This window comes from Corvus brachyrhynchos, unplaced genomic scaffold (genome assembly GCF_000691975.1).
Source record: "Corvus brachyrhynchos isolate BGI_N302 unplaced genomic scaffold, ASM69197v1 scaffold83, whole genome shotgun sequence".
Classification (NCBI taxonomy): domain Eukaryota; kingdom Metazoa; phylum Chordata; class Aves; order Passeriformes; family Corvidae; genus Corvus; species Corvus brachyrhynchos.
This window is the reverse complement of record NW_008238464.1, coordinates 12,573,797-12,594,862: the sequence shown is the minus strand read 5'-3', so window position 1 is coordinate 12,594,862 and position 21,066 is coordinate 12,573,797. Positions and strand designations below refer to the sequence as shown.

General features: G+C 38.9%; 1 protein-coding gene across 1 annotated transcript in view; it reads right to left on the bottom strand.

Annotated features, from left to right (window-relative positions):
* Positions 1-21,066, bottom strand: part of TBL1X (transducin beta like 1X-linked) — a 134,298-nt gene that overhangs the window by 30,293 nt on the left and 82,939 nt on the right. Inside the window, 4 exon segments of the mRNA XM_008635884.2 lie at positions 1-8; positions 10-155; positions 2,928-3,073; positions 19,931-20,038. The exon segment at positions 1-8 is cut by the window's left edge and continues 93 nt beyond it. Of these exon segments, the coding sequence (XP_008634106.1) occupies positions 1-8; positions 10-155; positions 2,928-3,073; positions 19,931-19,988 (358 nt within the window). The 5' untranslated portion in view covers positions 19,989-20,038.

The window sequence follows — 21,066 nt, the reverse complement described above, 5'->3', positions numbered from 1 at the left end:
GTGTCGCGCGTCGCCCCTGCCGCTGCCGCAGCGCTGGCTTGTTGCTGCGCTAGCTTCTCTCTGAACGCTTGCTGTCGGGTCTGAACGACATCAGGCATCACCGCGTCTATCAGAGACAGGGACTCTATTGGCCTGCCATCAAATACTGTACCATCCTGCAGGGAAAACAAGCAGAAGGGAAACCCCAAGTTTAGGATTTTGCCTCTCAGGTTGGCAAAGAGTCACAAAACGAGGCTGTGTGAAGATACTACACTTTGACTTAATGAATAGTGCCACAGGACTATGGACTGCCTCTCTCTCAGATCTGTGACAGTGGTACTCATGGTCCACTCAGGAATCTGATCACTGGAAAAGTAATTTATTGGAATTTTACAGAAAGTTTAACCATATAAATGCTTTATAGATGCAAAAGAAGTTAAGCTGTGTCAGAAAGTTTCACTTTGTTTTCTGTTTGAAAAAAGAGAGTCATGGCTAAAACCATGACAAACGGAAACAGACTTTGGTTAAACTGTTTGTTTTCCTACATTTGCAGGAACATAGGAATGGAACAGAAGCGGATGATGCATAATGAACCTCAGCCAAAACATGATGCATGCACAAATTCAGTGGTTTCTTACACAGTGTTTTTCAGCCCAGCACCACCAGTTGTAGCTGATCATACAAGACAGCCTTACCATTATTTTTCTTTTATTCCACTACTTTTATTCATAAGAGTTATGACTTTCATTTTGGTTTCTGCAAATTAGGCTTCAGCTTCCATGACCAATTGAGTAAACTTTTAAGCGCTGTTTAAGACTTAATACAGACTATACTGACTTAGCTTTTCTTCGCTTTCACTTTCTTATTATCTTAAATATAGGGGAAAGATTTTAGTAGTCTTTATAAAGTGCCTTTTTGCCAATCTTCTGCAAACTCCCTTCAATTCTTTGAAATAATAATGATCCAGTGGTGAAAGCTTTGTTCTTGAGAAAGAGCAAGTAAGAACTGGAAATGGATAGATAATGTAGATGGTAAACAATATAATCTTCAACAGGTAAGAACAATTAATAAAGAAAAATAGTTGCTTGCCTGACTGGTATGTTTCTGCTTAACTAGTTGTTGAATTACCCCTTATAATTATAATATTAAGATAATACATACTTGTTTCCTCATGGGGAAGAAAAAGGAGGGAGACAGTCATTAGAGAAGAAAACATAATCTCTCTTTCTCCTCAACGTTTTTTTACGTCTCTGCCAAAATTTATTTGAATCTTGACTCAAATTCTTGCTGCACAATAAACAAAATGTTTGCCAACAGATCCTGACATCTTACATTTTCATATGTAAATGTGCTCACTGGACTATTTACATGACTGCCTTTCAACAGATCATAAACAATAATTTTATACACACTAGTTTATAGTCTTACTGATTACTTGCCACTCTTAAGTAATACACGTAGAAAAGAAACACACAGAGAAGCATTTATGTAGCCCTTACTGGGATTCAGATGTAGCAAGAATGGCCTTTGCTTTGCTGTAACATATTTAACAGTACGTATTTGAACAGAATCATTGAATGGCTTGGGTTGGAAAGGAGCTTAAAGGTCATACAGTTCCAAGGTCCCTGTCGCGAGCAAAGACACCTTCCACTAGACCAGGTTGCTCAGGGCTCTGTTCAACCTGAATCAAACCATGATGAGAGCAACATAAATCTTACTGGTGACAACAGGCATATTTTCAGATTATTCTCTCATTTTAGGGAAAGTCTTGAAGCTGGGTAAGAGCAGGCCCCTACAACCTGACCCGCTATAGGTGCTGTTCAGAGCTGGAAGTTTCTAATTGGGTAGCTCCAATTTCAGGCATGAGGCAAAATGTTAAGTAACAGCAAATTGAGACAGCTTCCTAACACTGGTTTGTTATTACAACTGCATCAAAGTGCAGCTTGGCGTGAATGTCAAATGTCATTGCCCCAGTTAGAAAATAACACATACACAAATCTTACATACAGTATTGAGGCATAAGAAGAAAAACCATACAGAATGTTTGAATAAAATCAGTTTCCAAACTACACATTGCAAACGGCCTTTTCTCTATTTTATACTCCTTTGTTCTCACCCATGCTGTTCACATGCTACATTCAGGTATATAGGAAAAAGCAATAGCTTCTTTGTATTAATATTTATTACAGATGTTTGTCAATCACAAATATCTATCATAAAAATCTTGTAATGCAGTACTTGCTTATCTGTCACGCTTCACTCCCTCTCAAAGCACCATGTCTTTAAGGATGGCAGGGCAAAACCCCTGGCTTTTCCCACATCCCTTCTTTGTTTCCCCTGGCAGTTCAAGGAGAACAGAGGCAGTTTGTGGCTGCTCATACAATCCCTACAGAAAACCTGCACCCCAGCCACAGTCAGAATTTACACGCACCTGTTTCACGATGCCTCATGCCTCATCTCATATGATCTGAGCCAAAGTCACTGAAATCACTCTCCAGTGACCTTTGCGGATTTTTGATCAGGCTTCTCATGGCTTGCATGTTCTCAGTGCTGCCTGCTAGGAAGTGTCAGGGAGTGAAGCTTTAACCTATGCTTCAGGTTTTTCCTGCCAAATTCTGCTATAACCTTGAAAACGCAAGACTGTAAACACTGGCACCTTTTCTTGTTTGCTGCAAGAACCTGCGCACCCTGGATTTGTTGGCTGGGGTAGCAGAAACACCACTAATATCCATCTAAGCAGCGCAGAGAATGCCTCAATGCCACAGCTAAAAAACTGAAATGTGTCTCTCTCTCTCACAGCTTTCTGGCTCTCTGGCTGGGATGGGGCAAAGTACGAGGAATAAAATTAACCCAGATGAGGAGAAACTGGGGAGTGGCTCGTGTCGGGGCTGCTGGGGTGTGCTGCTCGGCACATCCCAGCGCGCGGCAGTGGCAGGGGTGGTACTTACTTCATTGATGCTGATCTCAGCCTCCACATACTGGAGCCCCTTCTGGAGGATGGAGATGAGTGCGGCAGGGGGCACTAGTGTTCCGTTGATGTTGGACTGGCTGATGTGGCTCTCGATACCGAAGGTAAAGGCCGAGTGGGAGAAACCTGAGAGCAGGAAAAGGAAGCCATGACATGAAATCTAAATGCACCAGTCAGATACACCTTCACGGTCTAAAAATAATTCTGTCCTGATATCTGGGAGATGCTGCCGTGTAAGCAGAACGATGTGGGCTGGCTGCTCGGAGCCAGGGGGGTCAACCAGAGCCACCCTGACCACCCATCCCCCTCCCCTGCACATATAGGGGAAGCCATATAGAAATGGAAACACATGCAGAGAAAAATAACTGCACTAACTGAAACAAAACCCCCCAAAACACGTAGACACCAGCAATCGCCACAAGGGCAGGTCCAGCTAAAAAAAAGTGCCTCAAATCTCCATTTCCCTTGCTGAATTTCAGTGTTGGGTGTTTGCTGAAGCTGTGCACTTAAATCCCTAGCAGCATGCAAGTTGTACAAAATCAAGGTGTAGATGCAGCTGACACAGGGGAGCCATTCCCTCATACTAGGGAAGAGATTTCAAATCCTCTGCTCATTTATTGCTTAGTACAATATGATGGGCAGAGCACTGCCGTTAAAATGTGAAACTACAAGAAGGCCATTCCTGTAAACCTATTTTCTGTATGTGAATAGCAATAGCAAAAGTAATTATTTGGGATCTGCCACACAGCAGATGACAAGCCAGTGAGGTGGCCTGTACTTCAGCCAAAAGTCTTTCTCTTCCCTGTTTCATTTTTGTTATTGTCTAAGTAAGTGGCAGTGAAGGTGACAGCACTGAAAAGTAAAGAATTTCAGCAGACAAACTTTAAAGAGTGCTGCCTTAAATTGTGGCTGAAGCTGCTCAGAACTGTTGCTGGGTATGGAGGCAGGCGCTGCAGAGCGACTGTATGGAGGGGCAGCTGCGGGAGGGGGGGAGGGGGAACAGGATGTAGATATAACTGTAGGAATCCATTTATCATCACACTGTCTCCAGAGCATTAATCTAACATTAAAAGCCTTGGAGAAACCACCCATGCACTGTCTCAAACAGGAAGAGCCCTCACAGTCTCCACCAACTAGACAAGAAAAAAAGCAAACAACAAACCCCCCCCCAAAAAGAAAAAGAAAGCAGCTTTCAAATGAAAATACTTCAGTTAAATATAGCTGTGCCTCTTCCCCTTGTCAACACTAGTTTCATTTATAGTTTTGTCCGTTAAGGGATTTCCCCCATATCACTGCAATGTCCAATTGTGTGCAGGCTGGGGATGTGATTTTGGGCTCACTCTACAGTACTGCTTTCTTTCTCTCTTTTCAAGATATTTTTCCAGCTAGCTCAATTATTAACATAGATAGCTAGCAAAAACAAGCTGAGAAACAGAATGCCTCCCACATTTGAAACCAAAGTATGTATTTCTCCGATTCTCCCCTTCCCCCTACACATTTTATTTTGCTGCTACTTTTCTCTTTTTCCTGGTAACAGCCTCCATCCTCTCCCTTCCCAACCCTAATTTTCCTTCCTGGCACTCTCCCAGTTTTGGGGGATGCTTGGGATGCTTTGGACACTTCTTAGGAAATGGCAGGTCCACCTATGAACAGAATTCCATAGGATTACAAGGCATAAAAATAGCACAGATATAAACCCAAAGTGAAAAACTGCAGTATCATTTATGTAATCCCATGTCCAATTCTTACTTTGTGCTGCTCTTTATGTCCTGGTCTAGTTTATGAGCTGCTGGACCTCCTGCTGCAAAATAAGACTGTAAGATCTGCAGGGCAGTGTTTTTCCCTTGTTATTAGTTTTGTAGGACATCTAAGCCCATTACTGGGCATCACAACGAGGAAGAAATCAAGCACTGAGCATACACAGCCTGCACCTGAGAGATCTAGGGCCTGATCACCAAACACTGAAGTCTCTACGTGTATCTATAAATGCATGGCATACAACTAACCAGAATTAGCGAATCAGATCCCTCTTAATTTATATTTTTGTGTATTTGAACTAATCAACAGTGCCAACAAATCTTTCTTAAAACAGAACGACTTAAAAATGCATGACAAATAAATTGGCAAATGTACATAAGAATGAGAAAATTAAGCTGTTGTCCAAGAGCACTAAAGGTGACTGCTAAAAAACCCAGCAGCTGGTTTGCAGGTCAACAGCTCAGAAAATTGTAACATGGTCTCTGATTAAAACAACAGGTGGATGGCATAAAAATGGCAACCAACTAACATGGATGGAAAAAATAAAAAAGTGGAAAACCATGACTGTGGATCTGGGGCAGGCATAATTTTAAGTATGATGTTTTACATCTCATTATTCCATTTTGTATCTTGCAGACTTTTTAGTTGGCTTCTGGCATATCTCAAGCCCCATCTTTGCCAGGACACAGATGATTGTGCACACAGCTAAACCTCTTTGTTCAGTCCTGATCCCCAGAGAGCAAAACATCTCACCTCATAGCATGTGAAAGAAGAAACTTCTCAGTGCAAAACTTGTGTTTTTGCAAAGGAACTTGTTATCTTACTGTTTCTCTCTATGCTGAGAAACTATTACGAAACATTACCAGTTAGATGAGGAAACACAAAACTCCTGGTACACTGTTACTGAGGAACAATCTCACTCACACACCTCCAGCAGTTGTGAGAAACTTTCCTAAGATTTTATTTGACAAGATCGGATAGCAAAAATCAATGGAGCAAAACTGTTTGAATGGGTGCTGCTGGACATGGTGCTCCTCACCCCTCTTGAAAAAGTCCTCCCATACAACTGTAGTTAAAAGAAAAACAACAGAAACATGCCAACCAGTCCTCCAACAGATAGCTGATTCCCTCCTGATTTCTTGTATCACCACAGTTTTATAAGGCTCATATGAAAGTGGACTGGTTTTAGAAGTACCTCACACAGTCAACAAAATCCTCAATGAAGCTGTACCTACATCAGGTTTCTGATAACACTGAAGAATCACCTGAGCTTTATTTTTACAGTTACCAGATGCCATCAGTTCTCTTCAGGGCTCTGCATTCAAGTACACTGAATTACACAGCAAAGTTGCAGCTCTGTAGTTCAGTATTACAAAAAGGTGATTTCTATTAAACAAAGGCAATTTTTGAAAAGCGTTAGCTTCTTAACTTGGCCCTCCATCTAAGATCATGAAATTACACTGGGGATGCAAAGCCAAGACACAAGCACCACCCCCACTTCCAGTCTGTCAAGGCAGTTGGGGAGCATGAGCAGAGACAGAAGGTGCTCTGCAAGTGGGGATCTCAAGAAAGGATGTGGTAGGGATGATGTGAAATTACAGCAGACACAAACTGAAAATGCCGTGGCAGCAGTGAAATGAATGAAAGTTGCAAATCCGTGTCCGTATGCATTCTTTCTCATAAATTCTGTCACTCTGGTGACTGCAATAATCACTCCATAAAACAGTAATTTCTATTCAAATAGCACCAGTAGACAAAATCTTAGTGCAATAAACCCTTTGAAGACATATGCAGTGAGACTATGAGCTTTTAAGGTTAAAAGCATGAACACAAAACACACTGAACAGGTTTCATAGCAGTGAACCAGTCGCTTTTGCTGTGACATGACCAGTGCCCTAAATGGCATCTTTCAGCAGACTTGAGAGAATGGCTTCCAGGTTTCTTCTGCCTCAAAAAAGATGGGAAAACAGAAACCATCAAGCTATGCATAATCTGTAAATACATTATCATGTATGAAAAATAAACCCAAATGAACAGTGCACATCTTGGGATGATCTTGGTATGAATGGAGGTGACTTAACTGTGGAATAGTTGGACTTGAAACATCTTACAGAGCATAAAAGCAGAGAGGAAAAAATGAATGCAGAAAACAACTACTTAAATGACCCCCCATACCTAAAAAATTGTTATGCCAAGTCAAAAACAGACTTGAAAACTGACTGAAATTCCTAATTGAGAGATTCCCACACTTTTTTTTGTACTGACAGTGGTAACAGGTCCCGGTTCTGTGCTGTATCTTTTCCGACACTGAGGTGTCTGTATATACTCTCAGTGGTACATACAAAGCCATTTGGGAATTCTTGCCCTAGGCAGTGCCAAAAAATGCATATGTAGGACTGCGTTTTGCAAAATTTCACTGATAGGTTTTGCTATAACTGCAAAAATGGAGATGATGGAGGGTTTTTCCCTTGGCTGCTCCTTTTTCAGTTAAAAATGGCTTCCCTTTGAAGCTAGATTTGTCATTGATCATAAAATGACTACATTTTATTTAATGAACACAAGGATGCTTGTTGCATGCTTGTTTGATCTGCAGGCTACATAGTTTTAATTGTTTGCGATATACCTGGCTCACATCAGCAATGCCTGTCAAATCTAGGTATAGCAAAGGCAACTGGGCAGCCACACAGCCTGGGGAATGACTTTTCTTCTCCAGAGATGTGTCTCACATCCTCTGGGAGCAAAGCATTCCTCCTTTTAGGCTCGCAACTGGGGTGATGTTGAGTATTCCCCAGGCTGGCTCATCGGGCACTCACAGCTCCAGATAAAATTGACATCCACCAAGTGCTCATTTCCCAATCTCTTTAGCACCACAAAAAGCATGTTTTTGGAAAACTGAAACCTTGAGTTGTAGCAGCTACAGTACCTACTTCTGTGTTTGTACGGCTGAGGGGAATGACAAAGAGGGGTCTGTGGAAGCAACAACTTTTGAACTGTTTCAGTCTTTGCTGGTTACTTGGGAGTTACCTTGGGGATGCCCTGATGAGCCACAGTTAAGTGATCTGTTGAACAAAGTTTTCTGTTTGTGAGCTACGTGGACTTAATTTTCTCTAGTTAATCTAAATAGCTTGCTGTTCAAATAATTTTTAAAACCCACGTGTTTTTCAGTTATTTGCAAATTACTTGGTTCAATTACACTATAGGATCCTTCGCTGAAACATTTACTACTGTAGAACGAAGCAGAGAATAAAGAATTATGAACATCAAGTTGCCTTTTACACACACCTTGGGTATCTTGATGAAGCCTCTATCCCAAGACTGAGTACAAGTAACAAGCCATTCCTACAAATCTTTGTATAACTAATGCCCTGTGTGGCCTTCTCTTCTGGAAAATAGTGAGATTTCATTTGGAGATCTGTGTCATTTCCTTCAATAAATTTTCCTATTTCTTTAATTCAAGCAGTGCAGACTGAGGTTTGCAAATACAGAGATCTTAAGTTCAATTTCTGGAAATCACTAGATTAGTATGTTATTACTTTAAAAAAAGAGAGATGAAAAACAAAAGGCATAAACTATTTGACAACCCCTTTTTTTTCTCTAAAAATGTAACCATCTCCACATGGAAATAACCAGCACTTCTTGTTTAATTGATTTCTCGGACATTGTGTTGTCTTTCTTTGTGGAAATTTCCAATATGAGCTCCTCTAATCCTCACCTCTGAAGTAACACAGTGTTCCCCTTCAAAGTATTTGGCAAGTAGAGGAGACAAAAATGAGGAAGGCTTTAAAATTTTTAAAACTTCTGGCTCAGCAGAATCAACCTGCAGCTGCTATAATGGGATCCACCAGCAATCTCAAGTTTTCTGGCTGCCCAAGTGCCTGTTTTCTTTAAGGTAAGTCTTGTACCTGGCACTAGTGCTGAGACTTTGACCAAAGAACAATTCATGCAAGAATGGAAGTCATGTTAGAGCTGACTACAGCTATACAGGCTGCATGGCAAAAAAAAAAAAAAGGTTGCGAGGGGCAAAGGAAAGTCATCGTTATGACCATAAATGGGTATATGGGCAAAATTCCTGGGAGATTCAGAGACATCAAGCAGAAACATTCCACCATGTTATGAGTCAAAAGAAAATCATGTGCTGGAGGAGCAGACGTTCACACACAACCCCATCAGCTGCTTTACCATGTTACCAAACCCAAGTAACTCCAAAGCTGCCCAGACAACTGCTTGCCAAAGAAACCAGATGCAAGCAGTGGAAAAACATTCATCCCGAGTTTGACATTTGGGTCCTGGGAGTGCCATGTAAGCAGGAAGGCAAGGAGGGCAGAGTGGTGCAATGTGGTGTTCTGAAATAAATTAGAGCCCCATCACAGCGGTTAAAACAAAGTCCACACCCCCCCTCCCCCCATGAAATACTACCACGAACACAATAATTTCCTCCAAAAACGAATGATGTACAAACAACACAGTTAATGTCAAATGAAGACTTTTGTAGGTCTAGATTTATCAATATAGAGAAGCAAGGTACATGTATCCCTAAGGGCAGATTTGAATGCAATTTATGTATGCAAAACCAGAAGCAAACAACTTTAGTCAGAACAACTGTATTTTCTTAATTTGGGGTCTAGCACATGCTAATCTAGTTCTTGAGGCAAGTGATGTAATTTCTTGTCCAAGAGGATACAATGATGCTCTTCACCATACTTCACTGCTGCTGCCATCTTAGCCTAGCATTTTCTCTTCTATATGATGCATTGAGTGACAGCTGAGAATGTAACATAGATCCCTATCCTTGCTTCTGCTCAGATTTTTGTCTAAACTGAATTATGTATCTGTAAAAATTATATGCAGAGGCTTCACAAAAAGAACAACCAGTTTCTTTGAAATATGTTTGGTCACAGTAAGTGTCTGGTGCCTTAAGCCACTGATAAGATCCTACTAACAGTTACAAAAAATAACGGTGGACAAGAATCCTACACCAGATCTTGTTTGTTGTTCACAGCAGACTGAGATTCTTCTCTTAGTTGAGGTTTCTGTTTCTCAGTAATACATCCTAGAGTGCCCCTCTGGTTTTGGCAGTGCCTGCTTATTTTGAAGACTTACCTTTGCAATTACATAAAGGGCTTAACAAGGACACACATTAGCAATTTAAAATAGAGAACTGCAGTTGAAATATATTTTTAGAAAAATCAGCTGAACAATAGGGCTTGCACATTTGTTTCAAGATTAGGATTGCTAAATGATTAAAATTATTTCCAGAACCCTGGGAAACGTGTCCTGTATTACAAGCTCTTTCACAGTCACTGGGAAGTATAAAAAAAGGATTCCTAGCTGTAGGTAAAATTACAGTATGTCTAGTTACCTAAAGTTTTGTAGAAGTGATTATTCACTAATATTAAATGTTACACCCTTTTTTCCTAGGATATTGGACCTGTTCACCTTCTGCCAAGAATTCAGAGTAAATGTCTGCTACCCAAAATTATTTTATTATGTGCCAAAGAATGTTTTTGGCAGGTATTTTTTTTTCTTTTTCATGCAGGAAAATATGTTGGAAAAGATTAATACAACTTGGAAATGATCTTTTGATGAGTGGTACTTGGCACTCACTGTTTAAGCCTTTCTGAGGGCTGCAAATTAACAAAAAGAGAAATACGATATAGACAGAAAACAGCACAAGCAATGGAAAGAGGAACTTATAAAAATCTCTTGAAAACAAGGTCTGAAATAATCCTCTTTTTCACTCACTCTGTGTAAATGAGAATGACAATTGCAAATAAATATCAATACAGATCTAGCAATTTACTGCAACTATGAGCAAAGTTTGAAACAGCTTACGAAGGCCACAAGGACGAAAATAATATTTTTCTTCTAAATTAATGGGATGGTGTTATCTTTTAGCCCTGTCTGTGCAACCAAACATCCAAAGAGAGAGACGTGCATCATTTTAAGGATCATGTTTATAGAAGAGGCTCTCACAGTTGTATAGACTTTCCTTAAGCTATGTTCTTCTCTCTGCTCTAACATGCACCTCAAAGTGGTGGCAAGTAGAACACCACAGGTGACACTCAGTGGACATTCAGGAACCTAACACCAGGATGGTTACTGTGGGTGATAACTACAAATGGAGCCCTAACACAGGATGGGTGTGAGGAGGGGTGGTCTGTAAGTTTCACTGCTCTGCAGGCAGAACATTCTCAGCATAGAGGTTATTAGTAAAACTTGCAAAGCTCCACCGGGCCTGGAGACTCAGACTGAAAAGCAGTAAAGTGAGAAATGTGTAGCACTGCACTGGTTTTACCAGCAAAGCCATTTTGACCTTTACACACCTGTCTTCTACCCAATATGCTATTTTCTTAATAGCCTAAAAATGCTGTATTCATGCAAGCTTTAAAAAACAGGATGTGAAGTGATCAGAACCAAAATGTGTGCCATGGAATAAATTTGTAAAGGTGTAATTGTTTATGTTTGTGTAACTTAAAAATCACTGTGTTTGCTCTGTCTCCAAGGTCCAACACTGTATGGCAACTTTCAGGCCAAAGAAAAATTGAAATAGCCATGTTTAGAAAACTGTGAAGAGACCTAGAAGGAAATATGAAGTAAGCAGGCTTTTGCAAATGGCAAACCCCCAAAATACTCAGTGTGTTTCTTTCCTTCACACGAACGTAAAAATTCTGCACCAATTATGAAACAGGGTAAATAGAAAGAAATTTTCAAACGGACCTCTTGAACTGCACCACAAAACATTTGAAACGATGGTTTATACATTTGTATGTAAAGAGATATCTGGTCACAAAAGTCATAATTCTGTGCATATAAAACCATAAAAATGGGTCTCATACAGTCTCTAACATTCTTTTAAAAATTTACCAGAACAAAGTAGGACAAAACCAATAACCTCTTTACCTGTAAAAATACTTTTTCCTAACCATCACAGAAGTTGGATTTTGTGAAGCCAACCATCAAATACAGCTAGTATGTACTCAATGCTCTACCAAAAAAGTGTCCAGTTTGGTTTTGACTTGCACAGGTGCTCAGTTTCATCCTTCCCAAGATCTGTAGCTTTGTTAATTTTAAACAAAAATGCTTTGGGAACTGCAGCCCAACAAGGCTTGCTGCCTTCTAATGCTGACCCTGATTTTCTTAAAATGTATTTATTGTTTACAAAGAGAATAAATCTTTACTAGCAGAGACAGAAACTATGCATAATAATACAGTTCTTATTTTAGAAATCAATTTGTCTTTTCAGCATAATCCATTCTCAAACAATGAACTATAATGTCAATTCAGAGTCAGTCCCTCTGTTTCTGGAATCATACAGTCACTACCTTCCCAGTTTAGAAGAAATACAGGAAAGTAGAGGAGATATAAAAAAAAGGAGTCATGGTTTATTAAAATCCCTTATATACCCTTTTGATAATACACCATTTTACTACAAAAAAATTATGCTGGAGGCATTACATATATATTATATTACATGCAGTATGTGTAGTTACAGATGGCTTCATGTTACATAGCTACATTCATTCTGAGGTGACTTTTATGAAACACTTTGATTTAAACCATTTTTTGGGTCAAATTTCTTAAGTCTTCTTATCCAACAGTCACTTTAACACGTATTGCACTCCTAGAACAACACTGTGGTCTTATTGATCTAAAATAATTCATGAAAACTCTTGTGACTTTTGGTCCTATGGTTCTTGGCTGATTCTATAGCCAACTTCCCATAAATCAACAGATTTGGATCAAAACCTTAAGTTATTTTATTTTAATTGAGTAGGCTGGCCCTAAAAAGGATAATGCATCATATAAATAGGACTGCATGCCCACAAATCAGGTCTGTGCTAAACCATGAGAATTAAAAGTAGAGTTTGTTTTGCTCTAAAGCCTTAGTATTGTACAACTGAAAAGGTGAAAGAACCCCTGCCTTCAGTCTTAACACCAGTTCCTGAAAAATACAGTTAGCATCTCATTCATCCTGCATTTAGAGATATATATTCACCCATAAATTCATAAACAGTACTCTGAAATAATTGAAAAAGAATGTTAAATATGTCCCAGCACCCACGTAATACTCTTTACTCAGAGGATTTCAACACATTTTAGGACTATAAACATTCAACATCTGCTTTGAGGTACTGTTCATAGTATAACTTTGCTTTCAAACAGGAAAAGTGAGGGACAGAAACTTTAGGGCCAGATATAAACACTCTGTTTTTATGTATGCCCTTGAAAAATGTATCACTTTATTTATTCAGTAATACCTGGTCAGCACCCAGTTACACCAGCACAGAAGTACCTGTGCAAAAAGAAGGTCAGAAGTGTCTTTATGCGGGTGCAGCTGAGGTTGGTCTGTGAGCTACAGTCACTCTGTGCTGCAGGCTGGACACATGAGGCCCAAGGGACTGTGGTAACATGAATGTAGAGACAAATAATGCAGCCACAGATTTGTCACTGAAACAACACTAAAATGTTTGTTTTATCTTTGGCTGGCAGGCTGTCATTTCAAGGGTGCACTTTTCCCTCAGCAAACAAAAGGTCTCCATCATCCCTGCCTTTAGAACACATCTATGTACAGAGCCTTGGGAACATTGCAGTGACTGCCCTGCAGACCTTTAAGTACAGGTTGTTTAAAGGATCTTTGAGGCTCTCCAGCGTTGAGCAGAAGGTTGGACTACCTGACCATGAGCCAGCAGTGTGCCCTTGCAGCAAGAAAAGCCAAGAGCATCCTGAGCTGTACTACAAAAAGCACTGCCAGAAGGTCAGTGGAGGGGATCCTTGCCCTCTACTCAGCACTGGTGAGACAGGCCTGGAACACTGCATCCAAGTCTGGGCTCCCCAGTACAAGAGAGACAGGGATATACTGGAGAGAGACCAGTGAAAGACCACAAAGATAATCAATAGACTGGAGCATATGCCATACAAGGAGAGGCTGAGAGAGCTGGGACTGCTCAGCCTGGAGAAGAGAAGGCTCACAGAGGACCTTATCCATGTGCAAAAATACCTGAGGGAGGTGCAAAGAGGATGGACACCTTTTCCAGTGGTGCCCAGTGACAGGAGGCAATGCACACAAACTGAACCACATGAAATTCCACTGAAACAAAATAAACCATTTTTTACTGCGGGGGTGATGTAAGTATTGGAACTGGCTGTCCAGTGAGGTTGTGGAGTCTCTCGATCCTTGGGAGATACTCCAATCCCAACCAGACACAGTGCTGGGCAACCTACTACAGCTGACCCTGCTGTGAGCAGGGGAGAGGGATTAGTTGATCTCCAAAGGCCCCTGCCAACCTGAACTATTCTCTGATTCTGTCATCTCATCTACCATCCAGACTGAGCTCTCCTATGATCCTAATGAGCCAAATTGCAAGAAAACATAAAAAAAGGCAAAAGAAAAATCATTAACCACTGACTCTGCCATTCAGTGCACATTATTACTTTTACTGTCACACTGGACAAGTGCTTTTATTGACCAAGTGATTCATTCTTCTAATAAATTACTCCTCAAGGTATAGATTTTAATAATTTAAGAAAAAAACATGCACTGTACATTCTCCTTCTACCTAGAAGCAGTCTTCCTACACAAAGGAAGCAGCTTTGAAGCAAATTTAGCTGACCTATATATGCCAATCTTTCATGCTTTGCTTAATCTGAATTATTTTCAACGTGCACGTCTCTCGTCTATGACTCAGGGACTCTGTGCCATACACAGTTGTTCAAAAAATACTCTAAACATACCTCATGCAGGCAAAGTATGGACTTCAGAGAAAAATTACACAGGCTTATGTAAGTAAAGACTGTTGATCAGGAACCAATTCAAAAGAACAGAATACTGATCTTCAGTCATTCCCTACTGCCTGAGAACTTACACAAGCAAACTGTGATATTTACATTTTCTGTAAAATTTCTTTGTTGAAGAAGAGAATTATTCTATAAAAAAGTAGTTTCCTTCAAACTTTGTTACTTTCTTTTCAAAAAATTGCAGATGTCATTGGGAAAAAATTGTAATTTAGTACTATTCCAACTATTAGTATTTAGTTTCATCACAAGGATGAAATCACAGAAACACTGTAATATCAACATTTTGGATTCTCTCATAATTTCCAAAGGCAAAATGACAGCAAAATGCCTTGGATGTGGTTAACAGGAAAGGCCCATATTTGCACACGCTTAACTACAACGGATTTTGTGATTCACAGAAACCCTTTGCTCTATGCCCTTGAATATATGCTTAAAACCTGAGAGAAAATCTTTTTTTCTAGGAGAACAAGGAAAAACTATGAACCAGGCAGACCAATGTGCTGGTATAACCCTGAATTTACAGAAGGGAAAAACCTTTTTTATTAGCTGTCTTCATTTTTATGGTTGGGAAGAAAACAAATGAAAATTCTAAAGTAAAATGGTAAATTGTCCCAAGTCAGCATCTAAAAATGTCATTGACATCTTTTTAGCAAAAACATCTAGCTACTGTTTTTATTGTCTTAGACGTGGTACAGATTGTACATGGTGCAGATTATACACTGGGGAACAGTTATCAAGTATGTGTCATAAAACATGGAAAAATTCAAACCAAAAAGTAAAAATTTGAGTGAAAATGGAAACTCACACAATCTTAACGCTAACCAGTCATTGCAAGACATTCATTACAATAAATGTTCTACTAGAGAAGAGTGTAAGCCACAGGCAACTGGGGAACTGATTTTCAGACAAGAATTCTAGACTGCAACATGCATATAAATGCTAGAAAGGAACACTGATAAGTGATTAATGCATCCAAAATACCCAATTTGAAAAAGCTTTAATAACTAAATCGATAATATTGGGCTGGGTAGGGAAGGAAATTTATTGCAGAATTTGGACTGATGATAGGATTTGTCACTCACAACAGATGGCAACACATTTTAGATTAAAAAGTATGAGAGAGATTTGATTTCCCGTGGTTTTGCCGTCCTCCCTCAACTCTTAGAAATTTCCTTCGGATCCTTATTACTCCTCATTGCACTGTACTGCTTTGACCTTCATTCCAAAAGACAAATAATTGTCTGTTTTTCTTTTGGAAAAAACAGAATAGGAAAACTCTATATTATGAATTCTATATTTTTTCTCAGAAACTGAAGAAACCCAACAGAAGGTCTATATCAGCAATGAAGATGGCTGCTAGCAAAAGTATGCTTCTCAGGTGATTGAAGAGGTACAAGTTAATACAATTAATATTATTATATCAATATTATATTAATATTATATATTATATACTATTAGTTATAATTAATAAACATAATTTGGATACCAGAACTGTGGCTATTTGGTATAGCTTCTTTCACTTTCATCAATGTACCTGCTTTGTTGATATAACTGCGTCCACCACAGGAGTATTTTGAGTGCTCCTGTCTCCACACTGGCTGTACACTCAGTATAGACGTACCTAAGCCTGATTTTAGTAACTGGGGCCAACATTTAATTTAAAGGTAGACTTTGTATCAAGACACCTACACATAAATATAACCTGACTTTAAGAAGTTTGACTCCTGAGATAAACAATGCTTGAAAGACCTCAGCACTTTTAAGAATGATCACTTTAAATTGTGCACTTAAAAAGTTCATAATAAAAAAAGGAGAAAACTAGACATTGCAAGACCTGACTTTGGATAGAAGAGATAACCTTGAACTGAAAATAAACACGTGTTCTCTTTGTATCTCAAGAAGGGGGCATTCATGGTCTTACTGTGGAAGCGACAACACCTAGTGACCTTAGTAGCGGAATTCCCATGGCATGAAGCCATAGAGCATAAATGGACATTATGATGGACTGCTTTGATTTTCTGGGCATAGATAAGCGCTGAGACAGTCACCTATGTGAAGAGGCAACTATTTACAAGCTTACTTTAATACAGCTAAACATTTAGAGCCTTAACTTGTCCAAGTCCTGTGTTGTACAGGAGGGATTTGACTGCATTGTGCCTGGACCAAGCATCTTCTCCAGCCTGCTCCTCCAGCAGCAGGCAGCTCAAAGCAGTCTTCCTGGCTGTATTTGTTTCTGTTAAACCCACGATCAGTCAGTATAACTCCCCAAATGCCACAACTTACCATTTCATTCCATCTGCAGATGTACTTGGTAATCATTTTATATTTCCTTCCAGGTAACCGATAAAGCACTTGAGCAGCATTGTGCCAAGAACAGATTCCTGTGAGTTCCCACTAGAAGTAACCCTTGAGATGAATTAGCCCCAACTATAATTGCTTTTCAAGATGTTTCTGTTATCCCATTTTTAATCCATTTGGTAATTCTGGATTACACAGATTTTACTCACTGTTACTTCATTTTAAACACAGTGTCAACAAGACTAAATAAATGTCATAAAGTAGTCTAAGTGTATTAATGTCAGCACAGCTATCTCTGTCAACTTCATTTCTGATCTCGGAAAAAGCAGCATCAAGTATGTTTGACAAGATCTATTACCCATAAAAACTTGCTGGCTGGCATTTGGCATGATGTCATCTCTTAATCTTTGTTGGAGATACTTAGTCTCAGCCTTCCAATGACTGCCCTTGATCTACTGTTACCTGGATCATCTTGTTTAACCTTTAAAAATTCTGACACAACATTTGCTTTTTCCAGTTCACTGAAACTCCCTTTAGTATGCCAAGATTTGTTAAAAAGCAACAATAATGGCTTAGACAGTTCAACTCTATTAATACTCTCTTGTGCAAGGTTTCTGGTCTGACAGAAAATTGAGGAAATATATACAAGAGATGAACAACTAGAATCACGTGCCAGTATTCTCATAATGAAGTGTATAGCCCCCTTCAGCATCTTTGCTACAATGCTTCAAAGAATCTCAAGCGTTTATGTACCTCGCAGATGCAAAATAGATGAAATATTACAGGGACATTTTGCTTTTTATATACTTATTCTGCCATATGTATCTCCTTTGCTATTTCTCTCTTCCTCCCACCATTTGCCTACATTTTATGGGAAAGTCTTGAAGTTTTCCATGATAAGATTAAAGGACAGATACCTGAAAAAAACGAAGGGAACTTCTATATGGTCTTGTAAGCCACATTCATAGTTGTGTCTATGAAAATTTTTAGAAGCTTTGGGTTCAGCTAATGTTAACAAATAATCAATGTAAAATCCCTGTTTTTTGCAAACTCCTTAAACTGCAGGGGGGTTTGAACTCAGACTGTGTTTAAACACTAGCCCTTTAAATCTGGCACACATTATTTCTGAAGCTATGGATTAAATATCTTTTGTCTGCTGTCACATCTTACATCATTTATAGTAGCAGGTGGAAAGGCAAAAGGCTGTATAACAGTTTCCATCTTATTGTCTTACTTCATCTGAAAATACAGATATAAAAATCTCCTTGGAAAAAACAATGACAGTAGGAAAAAATTAAACGTAAGAAGCTCTTGTAGCAGTTCAGTGAATTCATCACTGGTTATAGCTCTTGTTTGCTGAATGGAATTCCTAACAAACTGTCAGGTATATCTAGTACGTCCATACCAGTTTGAAGCATATTTGAATATTTCTTCAAATATTTAACCTCAACTTCCTCTCTCTTATATGTGTAAAATACAACAGAACAGTGGAAATACAATGTTTCTATGAATGCCTTCAGTATGTGTGGATTAAATAAGAAAACCTTTTGACACTCTAGATAAGAAGGTAAGAGCAGTACAACTTGCCATTAACATACACATTTGCATGTAAAGTTCTCTGTAAAATGGCAAAAGTGATTGCTTGCTTGTGGGAGATGTTACCTACAGTAGCTTTTTCCTGACATTTGGCTACACAACACTAACTCACCTCCTGATGTATCAAGAGGAATTTAAAAGGTTGGTTTCTTTTTTCACATCAGGAAAAGCAACTGTATTAATACACTGTTATGTAGAATCTTCTACAACCCAAACATAACGCAAAGTAATTTCAGGATTCTTTATGCTTTGATTACATCCATTGGTGCACTGCTCTAATGTCTAAAAGCTCTTTCCAGTCCGGTACACAATGGCTTATTTTTAAAAATAAACTTTGTCTGGATGAAGTTTTAGTTTTGTTAGTTCCTGTTTTTCTTTCATCTGTTTGCACACATCTAGACAACTTTTTATAAGCTCCATTAGAATAGAGTGTGAGACAAGATCTAACACAGGCCACAAGTGGACTCTCAAAGAACTGTTTTAAAAGACCAAACCCTAAAAAGTATGATTAACCTTAACTTCGGTGGAGATTCTTTGCATAGGTATTTGGTTTCCTGGGACTGAAATAGTCTTGCAAGTGGAAGAAACAACTCAAAATAATGTATCTAATGAATACTAGTTACTGTGACCAACAGAAGCAGGCTAAGGCCATATCTTCTACCTGCTGGAATTTTGATTCTTTGTACAAGACATCCCTCAGGTCTTGAGGGTTTATTCTAAAACTGGCTTCAAGTCTTCTGACAGGATAACATCTATTTTCCACAGATTTGTTTGTTTGTTTGTTTCAGTATGTGAAACATGAAATATTTTTAGCAAATTCTACTTTTACCAACAAAGGGTTGTAATGTTGGTTATAAATCCTTTGTCAATGTTTCTCAGCTCCCCTATCATCTCTACAGTAACGGAACATTTTCCATTAGCTAAGAGATTTTCTACTTCTTGCAGTCAAAGAGTGGAAAGAAGATTATGGAAACAAACCCAAAATGTAAGCTTCAACTTCATTTTTTAAAAACATTTTAAAGCCCCATGGTATTTTCCAATTTGAAAACAGATAGAGGTGGAAGTGCTACTGAGACAGAGCCATGCTGACACTGTTCAGATCAGTTTACATACACAGTAACCCTAAAAGTGGTCTAAAACATCAGAAACTTGCACCCAAATTTCTGTTTATAGCCAACATAAACCCAATGTAAACAATTTCAAGTAGCTAAGCAGAAAAAAGATACAACATACACATGCTTTTTGCCTCTGCTGCCAAAAATGACTTTGGTAGACATGATATAACTACCAAAACATTTGTTAACATAATGTTATTTACCTCCTTGTTTTGCTTAACTGCAATGTTTATTTTGTACCTGTGCATGTTTCCACTTTTATTATGTTCTAGACCATGATTTCAAAGAAACATGGGTATTCAGTCTATCAGTCTGAAACACTCAAGGCAACATTGCTAGAGCAATATCATGCAAAAAGGCAATTTTCCCATTTCATTTATGACCAGAAGTTATGAAGAAGTTATGATGACAAGGAATTTACCCGATTCCTGGAGATAGCGATACACCAAGAAATTCACTTCGTCACTGGTTATGCTCATCTTAGCCCAACCTCAATATGATGAGGTTTACAAGAAGTGTGATCCACGCTCTGTTCAAAGGGAGAGAAAAGAACAGGTTTGTTTTACCTTAATTTACTATGAAATGTGTTATCAAAATAGAGGTGGGAATTGTTAAGGTATTTAAAGATGTCATACAGTTATTAGAGCTGTAACATCCCAGTGTGAGGCATCCATTAAAAATTGTGAATCAAGTATGCAGGCTGTACTGCACCTTCTCTTACAACACAGGAGCAGTATTTAACATATATGAGAGTCAGAGGGAACATTTTAAATATTGGAAGACTTTTCTAATGTCAACTCTTGTACTTGTGTGGCTTTACTACAGGTTCTTTGGAGACTTCTCTTTACTGTGTGAGCATTTTCTTCTCAGAACTGATGGCAATTACAGTCACGTATAACACACCAAATTATAAAGTTTTTGCAGCCCTGAATTTGTAATCCAGTTTTTTGTCCAGTCGTTCATCCACTAAAGACAGATTCTTTCCTCAGAAAACCATGTTACACAATGAATGGGGCAGAGGGGAAGAGAAAGAGAGAGAACACCATATACCTTGAGCCAACAAGGAAGACAAATATCCTTGCATTATATAAAGCTGTAATGTTATAATGTCTCTGTTGATTAATGGTGAGCAAGAATTAAACTCCAATTTTTCATTTAAGTAATCGCAACCTTTAGGATGACGGTTTTACATTACTATTTTGGGCATATACTCTGGCAATAAAAACACTGGGTTTAGATGATAAATTTGTTTTGAACGTTTTCCATTAAATCTTGATGATTCATTTCTGTTTGGGAATCTGACTTAAGTAGTGTGGTTTTAAAAGACCTAAGTACTTCTCAGACATAAACTTTGCAGCTGTGTCAGCCACACCATACCTATAAGTGATCACGTACAGCTTTGGCCGCAGAGGCACACACTGGGCTCTCACCGCGCACTACAAATGAAAGACCGTAGGCGTGTGCTGGGTGTTTTGATTTCCCACATGTCTCTTCTTGGCAAGAGGAAAGGTCGTCTTTGTTCATCGAAAACCTCTTCAGTAATTCCTGCGGCCTAAA